This window comes from Tiliqua scincoides, chromosome 2 (genome assembly GCF_035046505.1).
Source record: "Tiliqua scincoides isolate rTilSci1 chromosome 2, rTilSci1.hap2, whole genome shotgun sequence".
Classification (NCBI taxonomy): domain Eukaryota; kingdom Metazoa; phylum Chordata; class Lepidosauria; order Squamata; family Scincidae; genus Tiliqua; species Tiliqua scincoides.
In genome coordinates this window covers 54,486,107-54,512,112 of record NC_089822.1, presented here as the reverse complement: position 1 = coordinate 54,512,112, position 26,006 = coordinate 54,486,107, and the positions used below count along the sequence as shown (strand labels likewise).

Sequence of the window (26,006 nt, the reverse complement as noted above, 5' to 3'; positions counted from 1 at the left end):
TGTGGTGGATATTCAAGGATGAGAAATACTGCTCAAAGTTATATGAATCTCACTCATCAAGATTTGGAAGGGAGATACTCGTCTTTTCTGTTGCCTTTTGAAGTGAGTTTGGCAATGAATCACAGGGGGGCCTTATCAGAAGTGGAGCCCCATTTTGTGGAATTCCCTCCTTTCTAGTGAAGCGGTGTCCAGACCCTGGCCCAGGGGCCAAATCTAGCCACCGGGAGGATTTTATCCGACTCCTGAGGTTCCCCAGCCTCTCAGGGCTAAAAGTAACTCAGAAGACACACTTCTGGGTATACACCACATTCAGCCTCAAGAGATGCAGAATGCAATGCAATGCAATGGAAAGAAATTATTCCATTACAGCCGGTACCTCTAGTAACTGAATGAGATATATACTGATGCTGAGAGACCTGAAACATAAATATAAATATAACGTTAATTAAATTTAAAATGGAGCAGAAACAGACAAAATTTGAGATTTGCATCAAAGGCTGCTTGATGCTTTTTCAAAATCCATTCCTCCCTTTTCCTGTGTAAATCCATTTTGTCTCTCCTCCCCTCCTCCTTCCACCTCCACCCACTTATTGTATTCAATCAAACTCTTAGCCCATCAGTCCTCCATGTATTTATTTATTTATTTATTTGTGTCAGATACGCGATGCGGCCCTCGTGCCAAAAGGTTTGGACACCCCTGTTCTAGTAAGTGTGGTTATTTCCCCTCTTGTCATTGTGTTGCCAGATGATGAAGACCTGCCTCATCTAACAAGTGATTTTGGAATGAGTAAAAACTCATTATTATTAAGTATTATATGCTTTACTCTGTTTTGCTGCTTAAGCCCTTGGTTTTATTTTAATTGCTACTGGTGTGTCATTACAATGTTTTCGTATTGGCTTGTCTTTATTATGAGTCCCAGAAATATATTTTTTTGAAAAATTATGATGCAATGTTAAAAAAGAATATTAATATGGAACATGTCCTGGAATTTGTTATCATAGCCTCTAAAGCTGCATTGAACTGCAGCTGCAGAAAAGTCTATGGAATGGTTCAGTGTTAATACCAATTTTCTAGTCCAGTCCTATGCATAGTTACTCAGAACTATGCTATACTCAAGAAAACATGCAAAGATTACAGATTTTTATGTTTTTAATATCTGAAGTACTGAGTCAAAATGAATCCCACTTCTTCTGGATTGCAGTTCATTTTTTTTTTAAAGTAACCCAGTGAAAAGGAGATTACCGTAGATCTGGAGACTCTAATGGAGATTAGACCCCATAGAAATTGCGATTAGAAAACAGGGCCTCCCCAGCTGCTTCTGCTGTGGATGGCGTCATGAGGATGCGTATTGTTTTTGTGGCATCAGAAAAATAGGACGTTGCAGAACTTGTGCAAGTCTCTATTTTAAACGGTTTATTGATTGTAGAACCCAACGATTGGTTTGAAACCTACTGACCAGACAGTTATGGGTGACTGAGAACACTTGGCAAATAAAGAGCAAACCTGTGGAACTGTGAGCAGCTTTCGGCTGGTACACAAAAAGACACCAAGCAGATGCACAAGCAAACAAGACATACTTGCATTTTAGCTCTTTTTGTGATTGCTGAAGGCAATCTGGGGAATTCTATGGAGTCCGAGAGCCCAAAATATGGGGTATCTGGCAATCCTAGGGGGTAATCCAACCCCCACACCTGGCCACCGCAAGTCCCTTACGCCATCCTGGGAGGGTCGCAAATATGCCATATAGCATGTTCCTGCCTCCGTGTGAGTTGGCTGGGCCAGTGTAGGGATACACACCGGCCTGTAGTGGCCAGATTCAGACTCCGCACTGAGCAAGATCAATAAGTTTGTGCTGGCCAAGCTCAGCTGGCGCAGGGGTCTGAGGGGGCATGGAGAGAATGGGGAGGAAGTGATTTGGGGGCAGGAGAGGGTGGGTGGTGGGTGGGCCTGTGGCCAGGCAGGTGGGGAGTGGGAGGCAAGGCTAGGATCCGGCACTTATGCCGGACCCTAGCCCCAATCCCAAGCAGCATGGAGCACCTCTAGGCTGCTCCGTTCTGCTTGGATTTGCACCACCTCTTCAGGTTGAGCCTCAGCCAGCCCGAAACTTGTGCTGGATACAGCGCATGCCTATCAGCCTGCCTGTTCCGGAGCAAATTAGGATTGTGCTGCCGTGATACACTCAGGCCTATCTTGGGACACAACTCTACAGAAAATAAATCTGTTCTAAATGGAGTCTAGTTCTAAACTACAAGCTAGATCTGCCCCCCCCCCCACAAATGCATACACATCCCCATCCCATACAATATATGGATATAATTATTTATAGTGTGAGAAAACCAGAACAGCATGGCCTCTAATTTTTGGCAGCGAGTATACTTCAGCAGACTGTTTCTCTGCTTAATATTTCATAGTCATGTTATTTATTGACAAAGAAATTATCATAACAAAATGTTATTTTCTTTGTAGCTTTTTATGTGTTTTATACATTTTACTCTAAGATCTGATCTGGATATCAATTGAAAACATATTTCCAAAAGACTAACTATAAATTCAAGGTTGCCGTAATGCCTACTGAAAGACTCCTAACAATTTTAAAAATGACTGAACTGAAGTGGAGCAGTAAATCCCTATATAATACATACCGGTATTTATCAGCCACAGAAATACTGATAACTGATTAGTATTTCACACTTATTGGAATATGCTTATATATGTAAGGTCCATTATTACTTAAATATCTTAGGTACGTATATGACCAACTACAAAATTTAAATATGCTACAAATGTAAAACTGCACACAAAACTATTTAGGGTAATATCCAGGTAGCCTAAAAATACACATGATTCATTAAACATCACTGTATACTGCACATAATTAAATAAAAAAAAAGAAATAGATGCAAATAAATTGCTCATTATAAGAATTGGTTCTGAATTCAAAAATAAATTATGAAATAATTTTTTTAAATGATTCATTGTGATTGAAGGCTTCTGCTTACCCCTTTCTGGAGCCCCCCAAATGGGATTGTTGGGAATTTCTGCAGCAGAAAAACAGAAGAGAAAAGGAATTTCTGACTCCTGGTGCAAGGAATAGTGGGTCATTTGCCAATAGCTGGGCAAAAAACAAACAAGCAAAAAAAAAATCTTGGAATACCCTTTGGCCATTTTTGGATGAGATTTTAATTTACATCCGTTTGATTGCTCCCAGGAGAAACACTGAATTATTTAAGAAACAAAAAAGTGCATTTTAGGGTAAGAGGAAATGTACCCCAAATGGTCAAAACTGTTTCAAAAACCCTAATTAATGTAAAATGCAAAGAAAATGTAAATACAAACCTGAACATACTCAATTCCTCCCTACATGGATGAATATACTGTAGAGCATTAGTTTAGGAGGTTGCCTCTTGTATAGTTTAGTGTGTATTATCCTATTATCCCCATAAAGATTAATAAAAAATATTAAATGTTCCCCATCCGAAAGCACTGGTGCTATACACCTGTCAAATTCCACGTATGCTGTTACCTAGATTTCAAACTATGAGACAGAAATTCTAAGCACTGTCCACCATACATATGTACTGTACAACCTCAGTTGAATTTAATAGTTTGCGCAGGAACCCATAGAATATACATTAAAAATAACAGAGATTTGGGGGCACATCTGCATAATAAACTGCATCCTACGACTACATAAAACTCTCCCCTTGAAATTGGTCCTAGTAAAGTAAATCATCATGGTAAAAATCTCCAGATCAGTTCTCAAAAAACATTTCAAAGGAGAGGGAACATATGGGTCATAAGTTAATGAGAAATATATATTTTTCAAGGATGTGTGGTAATGGAAATAGAAAATCAAAACTATATAGTTACATGCTGTATTACGTTTAAGAAGGTGAGCAATTTTTTTTTATAAGCCGTATGTGTGTTTACTTATAAAAAGTAAAGAAACCTCCCACTGAAGAATTCTATCCATGCTCTTTCAGTGGATGTGCAAAGGCATCTACAACTTGTATAAAGTTTCTGCATGCCCTGGTTCCCTCCATGCAGGTTTACAGTTATTCTGCTCTCAGCCCATAGATACAGTTTGCTCCTACCTTACCAACAAACCAGTGGAATTCAGTTAATCTTGCAGTACAACAACATCAAAGGTCTATGTTAGTATTACTAGGCCTTGGATACCTTTGCTTATATGCAATTCACCTGCCACTACTATCATTCAGGAGCAGGAACAAAAGATTCCTTCTGAGTACTTCGGTGGTGATGGAGGACAAGCCTCAAGGGGTCTGGATCAAGGCTGTTATCAGCAATTATGACTAATGATGTATTTCAAGGCTGTTGTCAGCAATTAATAGACTAATTATGTATTTCTAATACATTTCTTACCTGCCCTGGTGTTTGAAGCCAATGCGTAAAAGTAGTAGAACTTGTACAGCATTTTGATGCTCTATTGAAGTCACCCAAATTCCACCACGCACTGTTTCTCAAATGTAGTGACAACATTGTTTCTTTTCCTTGACTTGTTAATGCCTCTTAGTACCATAGAGAGTTATCAGCCTACACCAGTCTCTAAGCATTGACCCAAGCCTTGTGAGACCCAGCATAGGGGGAGAACTGACAGACCCCTTGTGAGACCTGGCATAGAAGGAGAACTGGCAGAATTAAAGACCCACGTGCTTTAATTCCATGGGTTCAGAAACTGCAGTCTAAGAACAGCAAAATCTTAGAAATTCTGATACATGTCCTTTGTTGTAAATATTTCATACGAACAACAAGGCACTAGGAATTACGGTTAAAGATATGTGTTTTTCAATTTTAAAAATGGCTACAATGGAATGTACAGTTATGAAATGGAACTTAAGCACAACTGGATATCCATGAAATATCACAAAATGAGAGGGGAATTAGCTGATGCCTAGCTGCATATCAAGCAGGATGAGAGATAAGCATTTTATATGCATCTTCCTTCCCTACAGAAGCAGGATGGGTTTTTAGACTTGACATCATCCTTACTGCATTTGCAATCGGCTCAGAGCTAGGCTAGTCTCTTCTTCTTACCCGTACAGCAGCACTGTCATAATGCTGCATGTCAGCAGTGTTTGCACAAAACTTGGGAAGAAATAAGGAGATCCTAGCTGAACAGGAGGGATCTTGCCCCCTAACTGAACTATTTTTTGCTTCCCTAGCTGGTGTTGATCTGCTCAACTGGAGGAAGACGTTTAAGAATCCCTCTCCCTCCCCAGCTCAACACTTTGATGGTGATAGCTTTGTACTGCACTAACAGATTGTTGATCTGTTGGTGGAAAAGAAATAAATGGTCTGAATTTCAGCATAGCTTCCTCTGTCATCAGCCTTAACAGAACTATAATCACGCTGCCTAAGGGTAAAGCTTACACAGATTGTAGCAAATGGCAGACCGCTGTGTTAATTCAGAAGTTTCCTTATTCTCTGCTGTGAATGAACCATGCTCAGTGCATCTAGTGGGGACTCCCCATGTGACCACAACATTTCTTCATAACTGATGATAGGAAGCTTCTGTAGGTTTGGCACTTTGAACAATGTGTCATAATCTATCAGTCAATGTCAAGGTTGGATGATCTGGGCCCAATTCTATCCAACTTTCCAGTGCAGATGCAGTCATGCCAACAGAGTGTGTGCTGCATCCTACAGTGGAGGGGACAGTCAAAAAGGGCCTTTTCAAGGTAAGGGAATATTTGTTTCCTTGCCTTGGTTCTGCATTGTGGCTGCACCAGCATTGGAAAGTTGGATAAGATTGGGCCTTGGTTGGCAGGACAAAAAATAAGTAGCTAGCTCCATGAGTCGCCATGCTGGTAGGGCTCTTGTAGTGAAGATCTCATGCAGTGTCCAAAGAAACTTTGGAAAACAGCATTTTATTGGCTCAGATCTTGGTGACAATGCTATTGCTGGCATTTGTCACGAAAATGAACTAAGTACTACAAAACTGTAAATTATGGCATGGAAGGAAAAAATAGCAATGGAATCTTACCTGCTACAAAAACTTAGGGTCAAGGTAGACATTATTTGAAGCACCTGATTGGTACTAGTAAGGTGAGAGGGGGTAGACTGGGGGAGTACTGCTCCGCCAGATTCAGAGCCTTGCGTCAGGCCTCCCAGCCTGACACGGGGCTGCTTTACTCTGCGCCGGCAAAATAGCTATTTCGACACCACTGTTCCTCTGGGCGCTGGGCAGCTCAGGATTGGGCTGCCTAAGATTAACCAACCACTCTTGCTGTGCAACCCATTCATTTAAAATGATCTTGTGGGGGGGACACATGGAGGGTTTACTGAATGATTCTGGAATTCCAGTTAAGTCCACTCATAGACTGTGAAAGTAGACTACACAGCAGCAGTGCTCCGTGGATGGCACCTGGAATGCTTATTCCAGAAGATAATTTTCATTAAAGCCCGTTTTTGCTGCCACAGGAAAGACAAAAACAGAAGCAGTCTTTTTACTGAATTAATCTGATTTTTGTCTTTTGTGCTGCCAGCTATCAAGATTGTCAAATGAACCAGATTTGATTCATAAATAATAGTTCCATTATCTTTACTGGGGCACTGGTCAGAGTACCTGAAATTTTAATTCACTTGTTCAGCTAAATTTCATCCTCAGTTCATGGCCATAAAATTCTGTATTGACAAACTTTCAAACCAACTTTGACTCTGAGGTATCTAGTCAACATTTTTCTTCTGTGTGGATATTAGTTTATTGAATAAGTGGCATCTGTTTTCCTCCACATCACTGGTGGAGAAGGTATTTCCTTTTGACAGCTGTGCACGATTTATGGCTTTGCATGCTCTGAAGAAAAATAGCACTAAGCAAAAAATTCCAATTCATTACCTCTTAGTACTTAATTAAGTTCATATACATTGCACACTATAGGTGAACCCTGAAATGACTATGACAGCTGCTGAGCAGCAAGTTATATTATCTTCCAAAGATAGAACGACTTTTAATTATCTTGACCTTTTTTCCCCCATCTTTGATATCCATACATTTTTACCTTCTATTTTGTTCCCTCTCTAACAGATATACGAAAGTAAGATTATATTCTTAGCCATTTTCTCTTATCAGTGCATTTAGGAACCCAATGTTTTTATAAATAATAACGCCAACCTTATGGCCATTATCTGTATGTTTCACCCAGCAGCAGATGAATTGCATTGTACAGCCTCTTCCTAGTAATGCTCTGGTGGTGAAAGGGGTAACAGCCTGATAAAAGCAGAAAGCAATGGATCTAACTATCAGCAGATAGAGAAATAAAGCGTGTCCATGTTTTACCTGTCAGGGTTCTGTGTGCACACATGCATCTGTAAGAGAATCCGCTGGGTAAACGTCTTAAAGCATTGCCCACATTTCCAGAGATGCCAGTCACTGAACTCAGAATTTAATTGGCTTGTTGATGTAGGGCTTGCAAGCACTCGCTGGTTTTTAACACTTATCTGGTTAAATCCTGATTCGATAGACCCTGATTTATCCAGAAGAGAGAAATTCCTGCTACACGGAGTCTGTGGAAATACTATGGATCGCTGTGGCGTGGCAGAAGGTAGTTTACTATTTTTGTTAAATGGCTGGATGGTGTCTTGTCTTGACATGGCTTCCATTACAGTTGAAGGGACATTCACTAGGAGAAAAAGGAAAAAAAAAACACGTTGTTTTTTATCTTAACAATGAAACAAAATAATTGTAGATTTGAAAAATATTTTAAGGTTGAAAAAAAGAGTTAATGTCTGTTTTCTGTTGACTGACTAGGACAAGAGTTTAATATGAATGAACTAATGAATTAAAAGCCCAACCCTACCCCAACAGCCCAAAGCAGGCAGTGCCCCTGCACTGCATGCTGTGTGCTGGCAGGAAAGCAGACAGCCCAGGAGAGGTAAGTAAAGAACGGTTCTACTTACCTCTTTGTAGGCTGCTTGGTCTCCTCAAACTTGTGCCAGCTCTTTAGCTGGCATGGGTCTGAGGTGACTCTGGGGGGAAGTCCAGGCCAGGAAGGAGTGTGCACTAGTGTTGCTGAGATCCATTCCCTCCTACTTTTCAAGCTCCATATTATTTATTGTAAAAATTTATATCCTGTTTTTCAGTCAAATTATTGCAAAGATGACTTACAACACGCAGGGCCAACCTATCCAGGAGGTGGACTAAAATGGTTGCTCCCAAGTGGCAAATCAGCTCCATACCACTCCCATCTACATCTATCTCCTCTGCTACAAGTGCTCCCATTCTTCCTGCCATGTGCACTGGATCAAAAAACAACAACGCACAGTACAGAATTGAAGAGGAAGTGCAGAGGAGAGTTCCGCCACTCTCCGCTTCTTCACACTTTCTCTTCTGCTCTATTCCCCTCTTCCTTTTCAAATCAAAGGAGCCTGGGAGTTGGAGTTCTTTACACCCTACTGGTGGTGCACTGCACTGTGCAGTGCTGGGTGTTAGGGTGGTAGCATTTTTTTTCATGCTACCAGAAGATCTTGGGCTGCCCTTGGCAACACATTAAGGAACATACTATATGAACATGCAAGTGCATGCTTTTGGCCTTTAAATGGGGGACATTCAGAACGTGCTGAAACTGCAACTGTGATTATGGGCTTTAGCACTTAGCCTCAAATACTTTCAGTGGAAGCTTTTTTAAAACTGTAAATAGTGTGTGCACACTAGTGGAAGCACTGCCTGGCTAGGATCTGTGGCAGGGGCCAAGTACTAAAACCCCATCATGCTCCTGCTGCAGTTTCAGGCCATTTCTCACAGTCATCATCTCCTTGTGCTGTTTGTTATAAAAGATGTACAGTAGACATTCTGGGGTCAAAAGCATCCATTTGTGGACATGTCCAGTTTGACTCAAAAACCATTCAAAAAAATATCCAGCGTGTGCTTTATTCTTGCCAGTGTCCTTTCCCTTGTTTCTGCTAGAGCAGGGGTGCCCAAACGTTTTGGCAGAAGGGCCACATCATCTCTCTGACACTGTGTCAGGGGCAGGGGGAAAAAATTAATTTACATTTCAAATTTGAGTAAATTTACATAAATGAATATATTAGAGATGGAACTTATATAAATGAGTGAAGATCTTGCAATAGCTCAAGGCCTATAAAAGGCCTTGCGCAAAGCAAGGCTGGCCTTTCCTTTGCTGCCGCTGCTGCATTACAGACGTGAAACAGTAAGCAGTGGAGGGAGCCCTCATCCCACAGCTCATGCGAGAGGGCAAACAGTCGCCCTCACACTGAGAGCAGTTCTATTGGGCCAGCTTGGGCTCCAGCAAGTCTCCAGAGGGCCAGAGACTCATTGAAGATTGGGAGCTTCCTGCAGGCAGGATTGGGAGTCCCCAAGGGCTGCAAGTGGCCCCCAGGCTAGGGTTTGGGCACCCCTGGGTTAGAACAATTGGAATAATTTGCAATCATTTCCTCTTTTGTAAAACAGGCATACAATAAACTTTCTACACAGAAAAAAATGTTCTCTGACCAAGGCTGCAATCCTATACACACCTACCTGGGAGTAAGTTCCCTTGAACTCAATGGGCCGTACTTTTGATCAGGCATGCATAGGACTGTGCTGTTAGTTTCACATTGATAGCAATATAATAAATAAGGAATAGAAGACAGTGAATAGTCACTGATTTCTTAAACAGTTACAATGCTATCGTAGTACACTGCTGTTCGCACTTGGTCTTTAAATTGACCATAAACCATAAAATCAGTCAGATATCCTGAAACAACATCAATGTTCTTTTCAGACATCATTTTATGTGCTTCCCCAGCTGGAACACATATAGCAATCCATTCTATCTGCATATAGATCTCTCTGAAGTGTGATTTCACATCATAAATGCACATGACAGGGGAGTTTGAAAATATTATGGTCTACAATATATGCAGAATAATATCGATACAGTATTTGGTCACTTTGTTGTCCCAATACGTCTATGAGTAACACAAATGCAGTGGTATGATCCAACTGGTGGAGCTATGTATGACATGGGGTTATGACTGCACAGTTCCAGTGGCTGCACACACAGGTGGATGCGAGGAAGTACTTTGCACCTGCTTTTCTGCCATGTTCTAAGCATCAGGGAGCCCTGCTGAGAACTGCGCAGGGCTCTCCACACCACCTGCAACATCCTGCAGCCACCTGTAAGTAAAAGCACCCTCCTTTCACTCCCCTTAGTGATGTGATCCTGGGGATCACGTTGGCGCTTTCACTGCCTCCCCCACAAAGACTTATCCCAGGAGTAAAACTTCCAGGAAGTTTGAGAACCACTGCTCTAGATTAAATATAGCAGAAAATTGATATTCTTTGATGCATTATTTTGAAGGGTTATATCTCATGCTGTAAGTAGTATAGAGGCCTTTATTTTGGCTTCAGCTACCACATACATTTCATTCTCTGTCTCTGCTGATCTCAGTTTTGAAAACAAGTGTGAAAAACTTATGATGGTGTACAATCTCCAATATGTACTGGAGTTTGTCAAGACCCAGCTTTAGGTGAATCCTTTATGTTTATGTCAAGGAACTGTAAAATGGTGCTGGGAAAACAAGACAATCTGCTGCTACTTCCACGCTCCCTGACTGGCTTGCCGAGGAGCAGAGGCAGTTCCTCGGGAGCTGCCAGGAAGAGGTGTATACCCTTGTGTAAGCATGGACTGCTGGCCCATACCCCAACAGGCCCCTCCTCCACCCCTGGAGATACCCCTAGGTCCAAAATCACATCTTAATGAAAAAATCATATGAATCTATCCTAATTCTCTCTTCATAAAATACACTATTGTGGGTATTTAGCTTAATTTTTTGGCTTAATTATTCCAGTCTATAAAGCAGTTGATCAACTATGGGCGCAATCCTAACCCCTTACATCAGTGCTTTCCAGCACTGGCAGAGCGGTGCCAATGGAACGTGTGCTGCATCCTGCAGTTGGGTGTCACTCACAGAGGCCTCCTCAAAGCAAGGGAATGTTTGTTCCCTTATCTTGGAGCTGCCCTTATGTCAGTGCTGGAAAGCATAAGAAACATAAGGGGTTAGAACTGCACCCTTGTCCTTTGTCATTTCCAAGGCAGAGCTATTTCTTGCTAGGTAACTGACCACGTTTTGTCTCTCATAACATCTTGTGCCAGCTTCCACGTTCAGTTCTGCAGCTACCAAACAATGGATTTTCTTTGGCATCTTCAGATTGATTTCTGTATCTTTCTACATTTTTATGTACATTACATTTTTATGTATTATGTATTTTATATACATTAAATGCTCATATATTTTCTATATACTTTAAGAATAACAAAGAACAAATTGTAAGCCATGCTTCCAGCTCACTTGGGAAGCATGTATACAGCAAGTATACCTTTGTATATAGCAGGGGTGGGCAAACTTTCAACTTTAGGGATCCTGGACCTTTACAAATTGTGTAGGAGAGAGAATTTCAGCAGGTGCAGCTTGTCATCTGTGAGATGACAAGTTGCATCTGCTGAAATTCCCTCTTCTATACAATTATTAAAGGTCCAGGATCCCTAAAGCTGAAAGTTTGCCCTCCCCTGGTATACAGCATGGAGTGGATAAGTGCAAACAAGAGGATTACAAGATTGTCTGGCCTCTGCCATGACATGATGGACCCTACCTTTGGTTAACCTGAGGGCCCGACCAAACAGACTAGAGAATGACTTCTTCCTCAGTCCACTCTGGGATCATAAAACAGGGGCTTGGTCCTACCCTGGGGTTCCACTTAAGGGTCCCATGGAAGTCAGCCAGCCCATGCCGGAATATGGTGTAACACCTACACTCCTCAGTGTGCAAGTGGCAACAGATGGTCTATACCAGGAGTGCTGTTTTGTACTGTGGGCTGAATAGCATTCATGATATCTACTGAGGGCCAGAAGTGATGTCATTAAACAGGAAGTGATGTTATTAAGCAGATGAAACCCAGAAGTACTTTTTTCTCACTTTGGAACTCATTAGCTGAAAATGACAAAAGAAAATTATGCAAAGATATTTCAAGATATGGGAAAGCCCAATTATCACACAGGCGGTCCTTTCAGCAGTGACACTTCAGCACAGCTCAGTAGCTGAGAGCAGCTGGTGGTGGTGTTAGGAAAACCTGAGGATAAAGAGCTTCCGCGGGCTGCATCCAGCCCCCAGGCCTTATGTTTGACACCCCTGGTCTACACCATATATTATACTGAGCCATCCTTCTCCTCTAAAATCCCCAGAAGACAGGCATGCTGACAGATATGGACTATATCCCTCCCTAATTCACAGAAGTTGTCTAAAGTGTGGTCTGTTGTAAACACCAGTTTTGTGCCAGTTGTCATTCTTCCAGTGGCAGGCCTAGAGAGGGGGCAGGGGGGCAAATGCCCTGAGCACTGCATCTGCACGGCGTTCCAAACCGTACGGGAAGCCTTCTGAGGCTTCCAACGCAATCTTAAGCAGTCTTTCCGGTTTCCCAGAAGTACTGATTAAGACTGCAGGGAAGCCTCAGAATACTTTCCCAGTTGTCCTGAATGCCACGTGAGGCTCCTTTGCACTGGGTAAATATGGGGGAGGCAATGTGGCACAGGGGGGCGGCATTGTGGACCTTTGCTCCAGGGAGCATCCAGGGGTAGGTCTGTTACTGCATTCTTCCTGCCCTTGCTTCCACACGATTCCCACTATAAGCCCAAATGTCAGTGTGAAACAAGAATTACGCAATATACTTTGAGCAGTGATATAAGATACTTACAGTTCTCATCCTGTGCAATGCACTGTAGAGGGATTCCAAAGAAAGATGTGTAGCTGTCATTGTACCACACCAACAGTTCTGTGCCCCTGGGAATATCCATGCAGGCTCTGTAGAATATATTTGACCTGGTCAGAACAAACAGAGAAACAATGCATTCTTAGGGATATTTCTTAAGGAATATCCATCTTATCAGGGCAACAGAAAGAGAGGCTGCCTGCTGAAAACAGACCAAACAGCTCCTGAATGTTTTAGCTTTTCCTCATCCATTCTGTCCTTGCCATCTCAGGACTGCAAAGATAAGTTTGCTCAGAGGGAAAGAGAGAGAAGACAAAATATCCTGGCCTGGAAAAAAAAAAAATGACTGACTGGACAATCCTATCTGGAGCCTCTGCTGTTACAGTGGTCCTTGCCCCTGACAAAGGTGTTGCAAACGTGGCCCACCTCCAACCCGCCCCCGCTCCACCCCCGACCGGCCTTCCCCCTTCCCGGAATGCCTCCTCCCCACCCCTGTCCCCGCCCCCACCTATTGTGCTATGGCTCGGCAGTCCAGGAGACCGTTGAGCCACGGAAACTGGGCGACCACCCCACGCTAGCCCAGCACCAGCCGGCGCTGGGCTAGTACAGGCGGGAGCCCGGCGATGAGGCTAGCAAACCTGCCTTATGGCACATTTGCGACAGTGCTCAGCAGCACGGAGCCATGCCACTGAGCACAGGATTGGGCTCTTAGGCTGCAATCCTAACCACACTTTCCTGAGAGTAATCTCCATTAAACAAAATAGGACTTACTTCTGAGTAGACCTGGTTAGGATTGTGCCCTCAAACTTTTAAAATTTCTCTTGAGTTTTAATTTGCAAAACAGTTTTAGCATCTTTACGGTTTCCTTGTTATTAATAAAGTGACAGCTTCCCCTAATATTTTTATCTTAAAACTGCAATACGTTTCCCAGAGTGCAAGCTAACTGCATAGTTCAGTCTGCTGAATAACTTTATATTTCTATAGAATCTAGATCAGGGGTCTCCAAACCCCGGCCCGGGGGCCAGTTGTAGCCCTCAGTGAGCATCTATCTGGCCTGCAGCCAGCCTCTTGTCCCCTGAAAGCCTCTGGCCCACTCGACTGAACATGACCAGAGCTATGTTCTGATTGCATCTGGAGGGTGTTCTGAGGGCTGGAGAGGCTGAGTGAATGAGCCCACTCATTCATTTATTCATTCTTCTAAGTTCCATCTCTAATTTATTTATTTAAATTTTATATTTAAAATTTTTCCCAGCCCTCAGCACTGCGCCAGATATTTCATGTGGCCCTCTGTCCAAAAAGTTTGGAGACCCCTGATCTAGATAATGACAAACTGATCCTTTGGATGCATGTCTACTTTGAAACAAGTCCCACTGAGTTCAATGAGGCTTACTGTTATGTAAATATATATAAGACTGCAAGATTCCAAGTCCTTGACTGCAAATAAGAAAACTGGACAGGTGCACTTATTGTGTATCACCTTGTGAACCTTAACTGAAAGTTGGAAAATCAGCAATAAATATCCCCTCCCCCTTAACACAGAATATGGAGCCAAACAATTACTTTAAATACCTGTAGGTTCATGAAATTAATGGATGTGGGGAAAGAAAATTCACAATAAAATAGCCAAGGAAAGAAAGATATATTTGAATACTGTGGTGCTTCTGCTGCCCTTTCATTAAAAATAACAGGCCAGGCACAACCAAGTGCTGTTCTTGGGTAGACAGGACTCAGAGACTGCTACTAAACCAAGGGTTGTAGCAATCATTATCTATCCTTCCACCTGTCCTTTTATCTTTCTAACTTCTCATCATAGAGATGAGATTTCTAAATTTGTTGAAGTTGTTTATTTAAGCATATAAATCAGCAACATGGAACTCCACAAACAGGTAGATCCAATGTGAGATCAGGCATTTAGGACATGACATTAAAATGTGTCATCATTCCACACTGGCTTGTTGCTTAAACCTGATATGGTAAAGTAAAACATCCTTATATGAGATGGATAGCAATTCAATAAATACAAGACCAGCATTGCATTCTGGCTGAAATATTACCCACTAGAATGATACAGTCATTGGTAGTAAGAAATGGCCATTTTTTTACCACCAGCTACTGCAAAGTATAAATGGACTTTTTAAAAAGTTGAATCTCGACTGGTTTCTGCAGTGAAGAATTGCTACAAATATTAGCCTGAAGTTTGAGATAAAAAGTGTGCAGGGCTGGTAGGCCTTAAATTTCGCCTCTCTGTAAAGAATGGGCTGTAGCCGAGCAATTTGTTTCTTGTATAACACTGCCGACATAAGGAGAATCCTTAACCACATTTTTCATGGCAGTGAGATATGCACTTGTCAACATATTTTGTCACCGCAAAGTGGCTCTTGGCAACAGGATCATAAAGATCAATAAAAAAGTGCAGATTCTCAATATTTTACAAGCAGCTGCAAAAATTTCATTTATCTTGTTATTTTCCTCACTTACTGCCACCCTGTCTCAGGAGGGCACTGCTAGCTAAGCAGAATGCTTTTTCCCAACATTCTATGAATATCTGACAAAAACTCCTGCCTTTGTCTCTTTCCTGCCCTCTCTCTCCACCCCTCCATCTATTTCCACCCAAGCTGTACATTTTATTAATTCTTTCCACCATTACATAAAAATCAAAATCAGGGCAGTGCCATAAATCACCCGCATCTCCTGACTTTGAGGGGAAAAAAAGAAAGAATCCAGTCTACTTTGTACTTCACCCTTGTAACTTTTCATCTCTCTGTTTGGCTTCCCCTAACATAAACACAGCAGCCCAACAAATGAATGTGCTAAAACCCAATGACACACTTTGCCGCTGAAAGAGTTGAACTGTTTTCGAGCAATGGGTGGTCTCTGAGGCTTGGAGTAGACCAAAAAAAGAAAAAAAAACGTAAGCATACACCATTCCTACAAGCGTACAGAGCTTCCAAAACTTGCAGAAATCTCTGCATGCTGAAGTACATCAAAGGGATTTTTCCTCTTTCGGATAATATTTCCTTTGCTGACATGTATTTAGTATTGTGGTTGGATGACTCATAAAGATAGCTTCGTGGCGTCCCAACACAGTTGAAGCAGAACACATGCCAACAAACATTATTGTCAGCTTCAAAATAAAAACAAAACGTTCAACTAAGGGTCAATCAATCAAGGGTGCTTTGAAGAAAATTCCATTTAGATATTACAAATCATAACAGAATGAATTTAAACCAGCTGACTTTCAGTGAGGAGGACGTCCATGGACAATAAAAATTGGATGGTTTTTCAGTGTCCAACTTTTCTATATTCTTACACTTGGACATAGGCCCTGGTGATAGATGCCAGTTTTTTAAAATTGTGTTTTTGTAGTTCATTTTAAAAAGATCTGAAGTAATCGAAAACAGATCAACAGAGGGAACTCTAAGTAACAGCTCCATCATGAAAGGAGAGTTGTAAAATCCACTTAATATTGACAGATGTGTAATTACTTTCTCATGGCTACACTTTGCTTGAGATTTTCATCTATGTATATATGAAATTTGTGTGTATGTATGCAAACATGTGGACCCTGGTTTTCTGTATGTGCACAAGGATTTCCCCACATACAAAGGCTGCCCTATGGCCATCAGTAGATGGCGCATCTCTGCACATAAGTTGCTTTTAGTAAGCAGATGTGTCCCATTTATTTATTCAATGGATCAGCTCACATATGAAGGAGCTCCAAGTGGACATCACTGGGTATATATGGGGTTCTACAATAGGGTGAAAAACTAAGCATATTTGCTTTGCAGAGTTAATCACAACTGTTTCAGCACATAAAAAAAAATACCGAGAATGCAAGCAAAGTGCTCTTCATAATGCCAGAAATAATTGTTTTCCAAGTTTTGATCATTTGGAATGTTTTACACATATTCAACACAACTGCATTTGATTTCTTTTAAAAATAAGGGGTGTTGCTTTGATGCTTTTAATGACACAAGTTGACAAGTTTGCTTCTTTCAATTGCTGTTTATTTTAGGACTTAGCTTGCAAAAACATGGTTGATTCATTGTACTCTTAAGAAACTAAGGGTGCAATCCTATCTTGCACTGGAGGCTTGCGCTGTATCCAGCGCACGATAGGGCTCCAAAGTGGCTCAGCTGAAGGTCTTCCCCCCAGGTAAGCCACTGCAGCCCCTATGGGTCTCCTTGGACTTGCGCCACCTCCTGAGGTGGCTCAAGTCTGAAGAGAACGGAGCAACTTGAAGCTGCTCTATTTTGCTCGGACACAGGCGTTGGGATCCGGCATAACAGCAGGATCCCAGCCCTGGATCCCACTCCCCACCCATCTGCCCTGGGGCTGCCCACCTCCCGCCCTCCCCCTGCCCCGGAATGCCTCTCTCCTGCCTCCTCCGTGCCCATCACAGAGCCTTATGTCAGCCGAGCACGGACAACACAAGGCTCTCCCCGCAAGCCGCCATGGAAGCTGGATACTGCCTCTGTGTGTCAGTGCACCTCCATGCATTTGTGTGGCTTGCTCTAGAGGAGGCACAAATGTGCTTCTTAGGATTGCGCTGTCAGTGTCTGATACAAAATCTACATTAAGCTTTTTTCCTTCTCTTTTTCATCTGTGAAAAATAATATAAGCAAGATTAAAGCTTGAGGTGAAAAAAAAATTATTATTTTTTTTAAACTCTGCTCCAGATAACACAGCTTTTGCCAACTCTGGTCACCCTTTCATATTGCTGCTATGACATCCAGTAGTGGCCAAACAATTGTTAGTGATTATAAAAGAAAAAGAGAAATATTTGTTTATCATGACAAACCCATATATTTGTGCAGCACATTTACTAGGCTGTTTTGAGTGCAAATATGAGCTCATCATCTTCTTATACACCCATATTCAAGTTCTCATTTTCTGTCCTTAACTAGCTATATAGTTTGGTCATCTTCACAGACAGATGCTATCAAAAGAGGCATCTTTGGGGCTATCTGATTTTCCCCACAAATGCTTTTATATCTATTAATGTAGGTGGAGTCAGTGCCTTCAATTTTCTTAAATGGAAGTGCAACTAATATTTTATTAGCATGTACTGTGTTACAGAAAACAATGTGCTTGTTCCCCACATCTGGTTGCCAAAATTTGCCTTGAAGACTGGTCCTGTGCTTTTAATAGTCGCACAGGGAAGAAATTCCTGGCAGGCATGACTTCGCCCAGTTCTGCAGAACTGTGATGGCAAAAGTTATGTCTGCCAATGTTTTATTTTATTAAGGTCACAGGGATTTCTTTTCACATCCCAGTCCCTTGTATTCTTAAAATGTGTGCTGTGAAGAGGCTGGAATATTGCAAAAGGCATACTTCTTTGTAACTTCAGATTGGTGTGGTGCTAGTTTGAGGCAATTTTAGGGAAGTTCAGCCTTTTCTGTCTTTCTCTACACAGCACAAAGTCACACTTTTCCTGTAATGTTTTAGCCAGTTCTAAACAAAAATACCAAAAATAAAGCAACACATGCAGTGGACCTTTGAGTTAGCAGCTGGCAAAGAGTTGATCACAGATAACTCCCAATGGGAACTAAGACAAATTTATGAAGAATAGGTCTATCAGTGGCTATTAGCCATGACTGAACAATGGAATTTCCAGGTTCGGTACACCACCAAAAACTTGGTGGCAGCAGTATAAGGAGAGTATATATGTTCTCCAGCCCTACTTGTTTGATTACTAGAGGCAGCCGATTGGCCAACAGCTGCAGTTTTCAAACTCTCAGGGAGTTTGAAAACTGCTGTTAAGTCCTTGTGGGTGCGGGGGGAGGCAGTGGGGGCAAAAGTGAAAGTGGAGCAATCACACTTCACTTCCGGTTTAGCGGAAGTGGAATGCAATCGCTCCACTTTCACTTCTAAAGCATTGGGGAGCCCTGCAGACAGTTGTGCAGGGCTCCACACACCCCTGGGAGGCTGCAGGAGGCTCTGGTAAGTGCACCCAAGCCCTTGCAGCTCCCTGAGCGGCACAATCCTGGGGATCGGGCCGCTGCCTCCTCCCTGCCTCCTGGTTGCCCCCTGCCCCTTAAGGGGGCAGAGGCCAGGGCCCACAGGCTGGGGCGTCGCGATGCCCCAGTTTGAAAAGCCCTGGCCAACAGGATGCTGGACTAGATTAAGTTTTTGGTCTGATCCAGCAAGGCTCAGACATTTAATTTTAACTTCTCTAGCAGCCCAATCCTACCTAAATCTGCATGTGGTGCGGCTTCCACTTCATCCTGTGGAAGATCTTTGGCTGCTGGAGGTCTCCTCGGGGTAAGGGGACATTTGTTTCTGTTACTCTGCTGACACATTCAAAAAGGTCCTGAGCTTCCAGCTGGCACGCCAGCAACCTGCACTGCCACAAAGTGCTTTACACAGATTTTACAGCAGCCGGAGCCTGCAGAACATGTGCTTTGTGGGCACTTCTTAGGTGGTTCTGTCCAGCCACTTATCCTATGTACAGAAAGTTCAGCTCCTTAATAACTAAAAACTAAAACTAAGAGATTGCCCATCTTCTTCGTGTGTATAACTCCAATTGCTTGCTACAATAAATAAGTCATTACAAAATCTCTGCTGATGTCTTTTTACTCATATATGATCTGATGATAGAATATTTTTGATACGCATATCTCTGACAAAACTTTTATCAAAGCAAACAAACTGTGAGCCCAATCTATCCATATCTACTAGGAAGTAAGTCCCATTATAGTAAATGGGGCTTATTCCAGGCAAGTGTGGATAGGATTGCAACCTGAGATATTCAGAGATTGAACATACTTTACCTGTACTGAACTACTGTTAAGTTCTGCTCCCCGCAGTGCCTTGCACATCGAATATACCTCATCCAACTTGACTTACTGGGTTCCCCACCATCAATAAAGTGCTGTAGTGTCCCATCTTGGTCGTATATCTGTAAAAGAGGTCAGAAGGTCAAGTAGTTAGAATGAATCATCAGCAATCATTTTCACTGTTCTGCTGGTGGTTGTGTGTGCCTGTTCCAGAAATTTATTGCAATGAGATTTCACAGCTTATTGATGCTCTTAGAAACTCAAATGGAATAAACAAGAAATATTTTTAGTGATGGGAGTTTATCCTGCTTCTCTTATCAAGCCAATCTTTCCTATATTTAACATCCTTTTGGTACATCAAAGATACAACCATGTTTCCCAAAGAATATTTAACCTATTTTGACAGGCTGACCTTAAATAATGAACTGTCAGATAAACAAATAAAAACTCTTGATGCAAGAATTTCAGTAGAAGGACTGGACAAGAGTTACAAGTCTCTGAGCAAGTATCTGAATCTCAAATTTCAGTTGCACAAACAACTTTCACTGTCACCAAATATTTTCCAAATTGAGTTGCACAGAATAGTGAGTGTTAGGGATAAATGACCTCGATTAGGGAGGGGAAAGGGGTATGTATCAAATCTGCAGATAACACATAGCTGGGGGAAGAGAGATATCATGTTGGAAAGCAGAATCAGGATTCAAAAGGATCTCAACAGGCTCAATCATTGGGCCCATACCGACAAGATGATGTTCAGTGAGGCAAATATGAAGCCCTACATGTAAATTAGAAAAAAAAAACAACACCCCAGAGGCACAAATACAAAATGTGGAGAACAGGCTTGGTCAACAGTAGTAGCCATTTTCATTGATGTAGCAGATACAAAAAGAATCTACCTATCCTGGCCTCCAGTCCTGTGCATGTCACCCCACTGGTGGTGTGCATCACACACTAGAATCAGCTGTAAAAGGTGCTCCAACGGCACACCATGCAGCACTTCCTTACTGCCCATGCAATCGCTTTCAGTGAGGAAGTCAGCTACGTAGCTGGTGCAGGTCCAAGAAGACATCCCTCCACCCAGACCAAGAGCCCTTATTCCAGGTAAGGGAATACTTTTTCCCCTACCCAGAGGATACCCCTGGACTCCCCCCCTCCTTAGTTTGTAGTACTAGCCATTTTCATTGATGTTTAGAGCACAATCCATTGCTAGTGTCATCGCAGCTGTCCCTAGGCTGGTGCTAGCCATTCCAAAAGTGCCATAAAGCATGTCTGCAACAACTTGTGAGCAGACAATGCCGGTGGGAAGGCTTGCACCATCCGCCAGCACTGTATCTCCACTGACAGTACCAGGTGGAGATGAGTGACACATTGAATGGTGTAGGGGCTGCAGGAGAGTGGAATAAAGGCGGGGAGGGGCTCTTTCTGGGTAGGGAGGAGCTGTTTCTGGGTGGGGAGGGCAGATCAGGCCCGGGAGGGGGCTGGATTGGTGGAGGAGGCCTCCATTGTGTCCTAATCCTGGTGACTTTAAATGGGTGACTTTAAATCCTGGTAATTGTGTCCTGGATCTGGTGACTTTAAACTGGCCTTCTACGATTTGTGCCTTTACCCTTAAAAATGCTCCCTTATCTTGAGAAGACCCCCCCCCCCAGCCTGCTCCTAACCTGCACTGGATACTGCGTAGACCACTTGGAGCTGCTGTGCCAGTGTAGGTTAGGATTGGGCTATTCAGTTACTATATGCGTAGTACCATATGCTTTTTAACATAACATTTTTTAACTTAAGAATTTGGTGATACAAAGAACATTTACAAGACATTAGTCTCTAGAAAAGGCTTCATATACAATAAGCAATCAAGATTTTTTAATGTTTCTAATATTATGAATATATTATGTTTCTAATAATGTTTCTAAATTAATGATGTGAATGGGGAACCATTGTTTTTAAATCCTTCTAATGTACAAGATTCTTGGTTTTTTCAGGAATGAGCAATGAACTCATTCAATGTAAAGTTGTTTTTTTCTCTAAATATGACATGTTTTATTGAGGTAAGAGAACCACAGTTTAAAGGGTACTATATTTTTATCTAACACCTTTTCTTTTGAGCTTTGTTCTTTTACCAAGGTTAAAGAATCAAACCTTTAAGAGGGTTGCAAATGTTTAATACTTTCTTTTTGTGACTCACATGATTATTTCACATGCTTTTGGTTCTCTAGGGAATTAGTTAAACAAAGAAAAAAATGAGGGAAGAAAGGACATAAGTCTTTAGCATTCATTGATTATGCCTGGAAGGAACTAAAATTGCTCTTCTTCCTGAAAGAAAGCAATGTAAATCATTCCCTTCAGTTGAACTGATCAAAGTATGCACACAAAAAACAACTTACTCTTGGCTAGATGACCAGCTAACCCCAAAATCAGCATACGGAATGAATAAGGTGAAGTTTCATGACCCAAATAAAACCCTAGAATCATAGAGTTGGAAGGGACCTACAAAGTCATCCAATCCTCTGCCTATAGAAGAAAATCCTCCTATTGCATCACCAGCAGGTGCACATTAAACCTCTGCTTAAAGATCTCCAGTTAGGAAGAATCCACCACCTCCATCAGCAATCTGTTCCACTGCTGAACTGCCCTTACCATTAAAACGTTTAGGGCACCACAGCAGAAGAGCCCCTGTTGTGGTTCACTTCCAGCTGAAAGTTAAATGGACAGAGCTTGCAGCAGGGCAACCTTTTATGACCTCATGGGACAAACAGACTATTAGCTATTGTTCTGTACAGTTAAGACCAATCAATGATTTTAGTCAGTCGTGCAGCTGGTAATTTGCCCACTCCACCCCACTGCCAGGGTGGTTAATTCCGTTCATGTAATTAGGCAGAGATTTACTTTTAAAGCTTCTTGTAATATATTGATACAGATAGATGGGCTGGTAAAATAATTTGCAGCCTGTTTGGTGTGCTTATTATGCAGAACGTGGGCAGGGAGGGGGAAAAAGTGTTGAGTAGCAACCTGGGTATGTCCTGTTTGGAGGGCAGGGCACATATAAATTTGCAGACACAGCAGAGTCTTGAATTAGCTGATGTATTTGAGTTATGGAGTCATACAGAGAAGAGTCAAAGCAGTCCAGGTCATTCACATATAATATAGCAGTCCAATGTTACCTTGTTCAAGTCCAGTATCCACAAGCAAAGTCACAGTCACAGTCACAGTCACAGTCAGTCCAAGGTCATAAACAGTATTCTACAATCATTCCCAGTCAAAGTCTCCAGCAGCAGTTTCACAGTTTATACCCACTGCACTGGTGGAGTTGCAGACTGTGGCTTAAGTGGGCAGAGCAGCCAATCTGGGCCTCCACATCTAATTAGGGTGTGGCAGGCACAGGTGCTGTGTCATTCAGCTGACTCAACTGCTTTCAACTTTCCTTGAACCAGTTTGTTTGCTCTGCCTCTGGCTATGCCTGAGCAGAGAACTAACAAAAAGCTGGGCTGGGAAGGAGGCATAAAGGAGAGTGGGGAGGCTGTGGGAGCGAGTGGATCCAGCATTGATGGCGTGCACTGGATCTAACCGCTTCTTCTGCAGCCTCCCCAACTCCTTTTTTCTTCTTGGACTTGTGTTAGCTAAATTGCTAGTGCATGTTCAAAGAGACCCATGGTTGAATGGGAAGCTTATGCAGGGGTGATGGAATTTAAATCCCCTTTCTCTGCCGAAGCCTTCTGATCCACCCATTCCCCACTGGATAAAATGCACCCACTTTTGGCGTAGCTGCATCATCTGGGAGAAGGCTGCGCTGTTAGATACGTAGTCAGATTTCCCAACACTTCTTTCCTTTAAGACAGGGGTGCCCAAACCCCGGCCCTGGGGCCACTTGCGGCCCTCGAGGCCTCTCAATGTGGCCCTCAGGGAGTCCCCAGTCTCCAATGAGCCTCTGGCCCTCTGGAGATTTGTTGGAGCCCACACTGGCCCGACACAACTGCTGTCAGCATGAGGGCAACTGTTTGACCTCTCGTGTGAGCTGTGGGTTGAGGGCTCCCTCCATCGCTTGTTGTTTCACGTCTGTGATGCAGTAGCAGCAGGAAAGGAAAGGCCAGCCTTGCTTTGTACAAGTCCTTTTATAGGCCTTGAGCTATTGCAAGACCTTCATTCATTCATTCATATAAGTTCATCTTTAATGTATTCATTTATGTAAGCTTATGTAAATTTATTCAAATTTTAAATGTAAATTCATTCTTTTTTACCCCCGGCCCCCGGACACAGTGTCAGAGAGACAATGTGGCCCTCCTGCCAAAAACTTTGGACACCCCTGCTTTAAGACATTGAATTAGGCACTCCAATTTTGACTGAACCAGAGGTATTAGGAAAGGGAGTATTTAACCTTTTCCCCATGAGCTTTCCCCCCAGTCCTTTACCATTGCTGGTGCCAGGTTGCTCATCCTTGCCTTGATGGTCTACTGGATGCTCCCTAGGCTTGCCAACTCTGAATGAAGCCATTCCTGGATTCCCCCCCCCCCCAACATGTCATAATGTTTGAAATTCCTGGAGTTCAATCTCCAGGATTGCTTTCAGCAGTCATCAGGACATTGAGATTGATTCCTGGAGACTTTAAGCCAGTTCAGGTTGACAGTTCTAGAGCTACCACAAACACCATTACTGAGGTTTCAGGGGTTGTCCTGGCTAGGGGGGCTCTCTGATGAATGTGGGTCAAGAGCTAGTGCCTGACCTAACCAACCTTAACCACCTAATTAATTTTTGGTCAGAACTGTGCTCAAAGTGCCAGTTCTGACATTTTCTTAAAAGACCAGAAGATCCAATCATGGATTTCAGACATCACATGTACTTTGACACTGAGCCAAACTACAGAAAATGCTATTCTCTACAGAGAATCTTGTACAGCTAATTTAATCAGTTCATGCATAAACACAACATAACTAATAACAACAACAAAAGCCATTATGTAATTGGCTGACAGTTGTATATTAAATGTTTAGGCTAGAATTTTGTATCCAATTACATATTCTTAAAACTCTTTCTAAATTAAATGTGAATAGATGAATATAGGCCTGGTGCCTTCATGAACACTGTGCCAGTTAATTTCATCACTTCACAGCACTCATGCTTTTAGAGTAAATATTGTGAGATGTGATTGTTATAGTTCTCACTATATTGTCATTATAACCCATTGTTAATAGCATGCTTCTAATACGAAGTTTGCAAACTATTTACAGTATGTTGAAAATATCCTAAATTACTACGTTACATAAATATGAGGAGACTGAAATGACAAGAGTGCAATAAAACATCGAGACGCCTCAAGCAACAAAGAGGCCTCTTATAATGATTAAACCTTTTAACATTTCATGCAATGTAATCCATGCAATGTAATCCATGTTGTTCCTAGGTTGTGATGATCTCTAATGTAGCACCGAGATGGATCGCGTCCCTCTCTAGGAAACCTGATACTTCTACCCGCCATGAGAGAACATCAGAATCACATATACAACATGCCACTACCATACATGTGAAACAGGTACCACTGTCACCTGCACTATGGGGCCAGAGTCACATTACCACCCCTTCACTCATCTGGGCATCCATCTGTCCACCACAAGCCCCTATGCTGACTTTCTTGAAGAGGGAGGAGAGGGAGCATCCTGATCCCCCCTCCTTGCTTTGCTTCTCTCCCCCTCTCATCCATACCTCCCCATACAATCATACACACAGTCAAGTCTTCTTTAGGTAGTGCACAAGGCTGAGCAAGGCATCAGAGGTGGGAGACCAGGCACTTTTTTGGGTTGAAACACAAGGCAGGTCAGTTTTAATCACAGCAAAGTCAAAGGTTTATTGGGGATTAAAAGGAACAAGAGAAAAACCAAGAAACAAATTCTGTACTAAAGGCAGAAGAGGCAACATTCAAAATAAAGGAAAACAGATTCTTACTAAGACTTCCCGGATTCAAAGAGTTCACTTAAACTTCATTATCGTACTGGCCCCAAAGACAAAGATCTTCCTTGCTTTCCTAGCTGGACAGTATCATTGTTTTCATCTTGACTTGGCTGTTACCTTGCAAAGAACAATGCACCTCTTGCACCATGCATCCCCCCACATGTCTTGCTCCACATATAAACATACATATGATCAAAATAAATATTTTGTGTGTGTGTTTGTGTGCATGGACAGAGAGAGAGAGAGAGAGAGAGAGAGAGAGAATGTGAAAAGGATCAGACCCTTGAAAGGGGTGCACCACTGCCGCCGATCCCGCCTCCCTCCTAGGTCTGATCCCCCCTCCTCCCAGACTTATCTCTGCCCCATTCTGCCCATCCCTCCCTCATTCTGACCTTCCTGCCTTGTTCGACTCCCTCCTCGCCTGTTCCAGTAGGTGTCTATGGGTCCACGGGTGTAGGAAGCTGCGGTGGCCTCCCTGCCAGCAGACCCACTGCATTCATTGGCAGAGGCTACTTTACAACAGCTGGAAAGCAACCTTGGTCAGCACAATGCTAGATTCGCCAGT

General features: G+C 42.5%; 1 protein-coding gene across 1 annotated transcript in view; it reads right to left on the bottom strand.

Annotated features, from left to right (window-relative positions):
• Positions 1–26,006, bottom strand: part of PRDM6 (PR/SET domain 6) — a 104,796-nt gene that overhangs the window by 14,211 nt on the left and 64,579 nt on the right. Inside the window, exons 3-5 of the mRNA XM_066618149.1 lie at positions 19,499–19,626; positions 12,711–12,835; positions 7,299–7,641 (exon numbers count right to left, since the gene is read on the bottom strand). Coding sequence (XP_066474246.1) covers positions 7,299–7,641; positions 12,711–12,835; positions 19,499–19,626 — 596 coding nt within the window. The remainder of the gene's footprint in view (positions 1–7,298; positions 7,642–12,710; positions 12,836–19,498; positions 19,627–26,006) is intronic.